Source organism: Primulina tabacum, chromosome 17 (assembly GCF_025594145.1).
Source record: "Primulina tabacum isolate GXHZ01 chromosome 17, ASM2559414v2, whole genome shotgun sequence".
NCBI lineage: Eukaryota > Viridiplantae > Streptophyta > Magnoliopsida > Lamiales > Gesneriaceae > Primulina > Primulina tabacum.
This window is the reverse complement of record NC_134566.1, coordinates 9716678-9722677: the sequence shown is the minus strand read 5'-3', so window position 1 is coordinate 9722677 and position 6000 is coordinate 9716678. Positions and strand designations below refer to the sequence as shown.

Sequence of the window (6000 nt, the reverse complement as noted above, 5' to 3'; positions counted from 1 at the left end):
TGCAGAGGTTGAAGACGGGTTGCGGGTTCTGGGTCACGGGTTCGGGTCATGGGCTTTCGGATCGGATCCGGAAAATTACTCATGGGCTGGACCAGGCTGCTGAATTAATTACTTGGGCTGGATTTTTTTTTAAAATTGAAGGATTGGGCCAAGTTGCGTCCAATTAGATCTTTAATTTTTTGTGTCTAGGTTGTGCCATAAATTTGTTATTGGTTAATTATTGCTTTAATTACGAAATTAATTTTCATTCATGATCATGCCGTGTAGATTGCATAAACACCGCTTTAGGTAACATATTGTCATGCATAAAATTTTATTTATTCTATTTTTTAGAGAATAAATATTTTGATTAATAATTGAACTATTTTAAGAGTTAAAATAGTCATGATTTTATTAATCGGATAAAACCCAAAATTAAATTTAAATATTAAGTGTGAGAGGATATATTTTAAATAAACCCACAGTCTTCCTTATTAGTCCATTAGTAAGAATTATGTATGTCTCGTGCCAATTTTATTGGTCTCCCTATAGGAGGGATACATTGTTTCGGTTACTTGATTGGACCCATTATTATAATTATTTTATAGTAAAATTAATTGTGACCACCCTATAGGTGACATAATTAATTTGGTACTTGATAAATAATTAATTTAAGGGTATACACTTAAGTCAATGATATTGTGAGAATTTCCTATACAATATTTTTACAATATCTTTTGATGGCCAAAATCAAGCAATACTAAATTAATATTGCATGAGTTGCTAGATATATTGAATTTAGTGGGAGGGTCCCAACCTAGCTATAAATAACATGTTTTTTCCTAAAGAAAAAATTATGTATTTTGGAGTTTTAGGTAAATTGCTGTGTTGTAGTAGTTTTTGAGATCTACAAATGCATTTCATGCATAACACATAATTTTATTTATTGCATTGCTCATTTAAATTTATTTTAATTTCAGAAAAATGACTGGAAATTCACTGTCTATGATATTAACCAACAACCAACTAGTCGGAGAAAATTACATTGATTGGAAACGTAATTTGTTGATTGTCTTAACTGCTGAGAAACACAAACATGTGCTCAACGAACCCTGTCCATCGGTGCCTACGACGGAGTCCACAGCAGCTCAAAGGCAGGCTTATGATAAGTGGATCAGTTCTGATGAGATGGCCCGTTGCTACATTTTGGGATCCATCTCAAATGTGCTGCAACAGAAACATCAGAACATGGACACTGCTGCAAAAATCATGGAAAGCCTCCAAGAAATGTTTGAGCATCAAGGACGTCAGGCACGACAAGCAGCCATTTGAACCATTATGAACATGCGCATGAAACCTGGGACGCCCGTGAGAGATCATATGCTTGCATTGATCGCTCAGTTTAACGTGGCTGAGGTGTTAGGGGCTGAAATCAAATCAGAGACTCAGGTTGACATGGCACTTGAGACTCTCCCTGAGATGTTCTCACAGTTTAATGTTAGCTATAACATGAATAAGCTAAACATGTCCCTGACTGAGCTGATGAAGGAACTCCAAAATGCTGAAAGTGTTCTTAAAACTAAAACTGGTGATGCATTTGTTGTTGCTTCTGGTGGGCCAGTCTTATTCCAAGCCGAAAGGTAAAAATGGGAATAAAAGGAAGAATCCCAACAAGAAGGGTCCACAACAAAATGAAAAGAAGGTCAAGGTAGATGGCAAGCCTAAGGGAAAATGTTTCCATTGCGGAGAAAAGGATCATTGGAAGAGAAAATGCCAAGGATATCTAGCTTCCAAGAAGCAGGCTAGTGGTGAGTTATCTTTTATTGAGTCTTGTTTAGTGGTTGATTCTACTGATACTTGGATTGTAGATTCTGGAGCCACTAATCATATATGCAATACTTTGTAGGGGTTTCAAGTAACCAGAAGCCTCAATGAAGGGGAACATAATCTAAGAGTTGGCATAGGGGCTGTGGTGTCCGCAAAAGCTGTTGGAATTGTTTATCTTTATTTTTCGAATAATAAACATTTGGTTTTAAGACATTGTTATTATGTTCCGGAGATTACTAGAAATTTGATTTCTGTTGCTTTATTGTTTAGACAATGATATTATGTCCATTTTTCACAAATGGTGGTTGATATTACCTTGAATAAAGCCCTTATTTGCAAGAGACATTTGAATAACGATTTGTATGTCTTAAAACAAGATGACAACTCTTTGCATCACATTGAATCCAACAAACGAATTAAATTGTCTCCCACTAATGAAACTTATTTGTGGCACTTGAGACTTGGTCATATCAACCTTAATAGAATTCAAAGGTTGGTAAAGGATGGTTCTTTAAGTAATTTAAAGGTGGAATCCTTGCCTGTATGTGAATCCTGTTTGGAAGGTAAGATGACTAAGAGATCTTTTAAATCTAAAGGACATAGAGCCAATGAAGTTTTGGAATTAGTGCACACTGATGTATGTGGACCAATTAGTGTACAAGCTAGAGGAGGATTTGAGTATTTCATCACCTTCACTGATGATTACTCTAGATACGGTTATGTTTACCTAATGTCCCACAAATCTGAATCTTTTGAAAAGTTCAAGGAATTCAGAAATGAAGTGGAAAAACAATTAGGTAAGAGCATAAAAACACTTCGATCAGACAGAGGTGGCGAGTATCTATCCAATGACTTTAGAACATACTTATCAGATAATGGGATAATATCCAAATTGAGTGCACCGGCTACACCTCAGCAGAATGGTGTCTCTGAAAGGAGAAATAGACATTGTTGGACATGGTTAGGTCTATGCTAAGTTTCTCTAAGCTCAGTACATCTTTTTGGGGATATGCTATCCAAACTGCAATATACTTATTGAACATGGTTACTTCTAAGTCTGTCTCTAAGACACCTCTTGAATTGTGGAATGGGCGCGTGCCTAATCTAAGACATATTCGGATATGGGGATGTCATGCTTATGTGCTAAAGAGAAAGATGGATAAAATGGAACCTAGATCAGAATTATGCATGTTTGTTGGATATCCTAAGGGAACAAGAGGATATTACTTCTATAGTCCTCAAGACAAGAAGGTATTTGTAAGTACAAATGCAACCTTCTTAGAGGACAAGCACATAGAAGAGAGTGAATCAAAGAGTAAGGTTCTTTTGGAAGAGATTGCTGAATCATCTACTCCAGAGATCCGCACTGAACCTACTCAGTTTGAATTCACATTTCTACCACCATTAACCACTGGTTTCCAAGCAAATGAAGTGGTAGAAAACATTGGTTCCAATGATCGGTCACCCCCTCATATCCAAATGGAGAATGAAGGAAATGATGAAGAAGAGAACTTAAGACAACGACAATCCATTCCAATCAACCAAGAACCTCCACAACTTAGACGTAGTGGGAGGGTCATTCGACAACCTTCTAGATACTTGCTCTATGGAGAATCGTTTGATGCGGTTTCCATCGAACAAGATGAGGATCCCATCACGTACAAAGAAGCTATGGAGGATGTTGACGCTGACCAATGGAGGAGTGCCATGGAATCAGAAATGAGATCCATGTACACTAACTCCGTCTGGGTTCTTGTAGACATTCCTGAAGGGGTGAAACCTATAGGGTGTAAGTGGGTCTACAAGAAGAAGAGAGGAATATACGGAAAAATGGAAACATTTAAGGCTAGATTGGTAGCCAAAGGTTTTAGCCAAAGAGAAGGAATCAATTACGATGAAACCTTCTCACATGTGGCTATGATAAAGTCTATTCGGATCCTCTTATCCATTGCAGCTCATTTTGATTATGAGGTGTGGCAAATGGATGTCAAGACAACATTTCTTAATGGAAATCTTGACGAAACCATTTATATGGTACAACTAGACGGTTTTATTCACAACGGTCAAGAGCATAAAGTATGCAAACTGAAAAAGTCTATTTATGGACTTAAGCAGGCGTCTAGGTCTTGGAACATCAAATTTGATCAATCTGTGAAAGATTATGGTTTCGATCAAAATCTTGATGAGCCTTGTGTCTATAAGAAAATTTTGGATGACAAGGTGATTTTTCTTGTGCTATATGTGGATGACATCCTACTTATTGGGAATAATGTAGGGGTGATGACATCTGCTAAAAATTGGTTGTCTCAACAGTTTGACATGAAAGACTTGGGAGAAGCAAGTTATGTTCTAGGTATCCAAATCCTTCGGGATAGGAAGAACAAACGGATTGCTTTATCTCAATCTTCATATATTGATAAAATATTGGTGAGGTATGCAATGAAAAATTCCAAGAAAGGTCAAACACCTTTTAGACATGGAATTCACTTGTCAAAGGACCACAATCCCAAGAATCCAAGTGAAGTGGAATACATGAAAAGAGTTCCCTATGCTTCGGCTGTAGGAAGTCTTATATATGCTATGCTATGCTATGCACTCGACCAGATATTTGTTATGCTGTTGGGATTGTTAGTAGATATCAGTCAAACCCAGGACCAGAGCAATGGATTGCTGTAAAGCATATTCTCACGTATCTTTGCAGAACTAGAGGGTATATGTTGGTTTATTCGGCTTCAGAGTTGGCACCTGTGGGTTATACTGATTCTGATTTTCATGATGATAGAGATTCTCGTAAATCCACATCAGGATCTGTGTTCACATTGGGTGGTGGTGCCGTTGTTTGGAGGAGTATCAAGAAATCATGTATTGCTGATTCCACAATGGAAGCAGAGTATGTAGCGGCTTGTGAAGCAGCAAAAGAAGCCGTTTGGCTGAAAAAGTTTTTGCTAAGCCTTGAGGTTGTTCCTGCTGCATCAAATGCCATCACTTTATATTGTGATAACAGTGGTGCAGTGACAAATGCAAAAGAACCAAGAAACCATCAGCGTGGAAAACACATTGAACGAAAATATCACTTAGTGAGGGATATTGTTCAAAGAGGAGACGTGACAGTGTGCAAGATAGCATCTGCTGAAAATCTTGCCGATCCTTTCACCAAAAGCTTACCTGCTAGAGCTTTTGAGGAACATATTCAAAATATGGGTGTACTAGACACGACTCATTTACTCTAGGGCAAGTGGGAGGATAAAATAATGTTCGATAGTATGATGCCCATTGAGTACTTTTGTTATATGTTGATGACATTTTGAAATTAGAATAATGTTCATTTATTTGTTTAAATAAATATATTTTGAGCAATGTATATGTCCATTGGATTGTTGTATTATTATAAATTGAGTGTTTAAGTCGTTAAACACAGAAAGATTCAATTTATAATTCAATCCAAAGTTTTATTGTCCACAATCGGTAAATAAATAAGGACAAATTATTTTGATAAGATCGTCTCAATTTTATTGAAACCTATCTTTGGTTTGGTAATAAAATTAGGGATACATTTTGATGTATTGGACTGGACCACGTGATATTTGAATTTGTTTTGACCATACTAATTCAAAATCACTAGATTGTCGTACATAACACCTTAATCCTGAGCGGACAATGAACTTTGATTACTAACTTGAAGTTCTTTGATACATCAATGAGTAAGACCAAACTATTGGTCAATATCTCGATATTTTGGGAATCAAAGTGAAATAACAAAGAACATATGTTCGTAATATGGAATATGTCACCTAGTCAATAGGTATGATCATAAACTCACAAGTTCTTCTAGAAGACAGTAAAATCTGAGCTCAGTAATTCAACATTCTTGTTGAATTAATTATGTGATGTGATCACATGGGACTGTCAAAGAGAAGATGAGGGTTGAGAAGCTATGAATATCTAATATGGGTTATATGGTCATGATACCCTGTTTTAGATGTTCTAATTGATCGACATGGGTGATATGTTGGGTCGATAAATCAGAGGATATAATTATTGATTTTGTGCTTTAGTAATATCAATTAATTTGAGAGTGCAATCTTATTCTTTTAGTGGAGTAGAATAAGATTAATAAATTATTTTGATTAATCATGAGTTGATTGGATCAAATTAATATATTGGAGCTTAATTTAATTGAATCCGACTAGGTCC

At 36.3% G+C, this 6000-nt stretch overlaps 1 protein-coding gene across 1 annotated transcript; it reads left to right on the top strand.

The window, feature by feature from the left end:
- Positions 1-963: 963 nt before the first annotated feature.
- Positions 964-1311, top strand: LOC142530461 (uncharacterized). The gene has a single exon (XM_075636298.1). It carries the CDS (start codon positions 964-966, stop codon positions 1309-1311), a length of 348 nt encoding a protein of 115 aa, XP_075492413.1.
- Positions 1312-6000: the final 4689 nt, after the last annotated feature.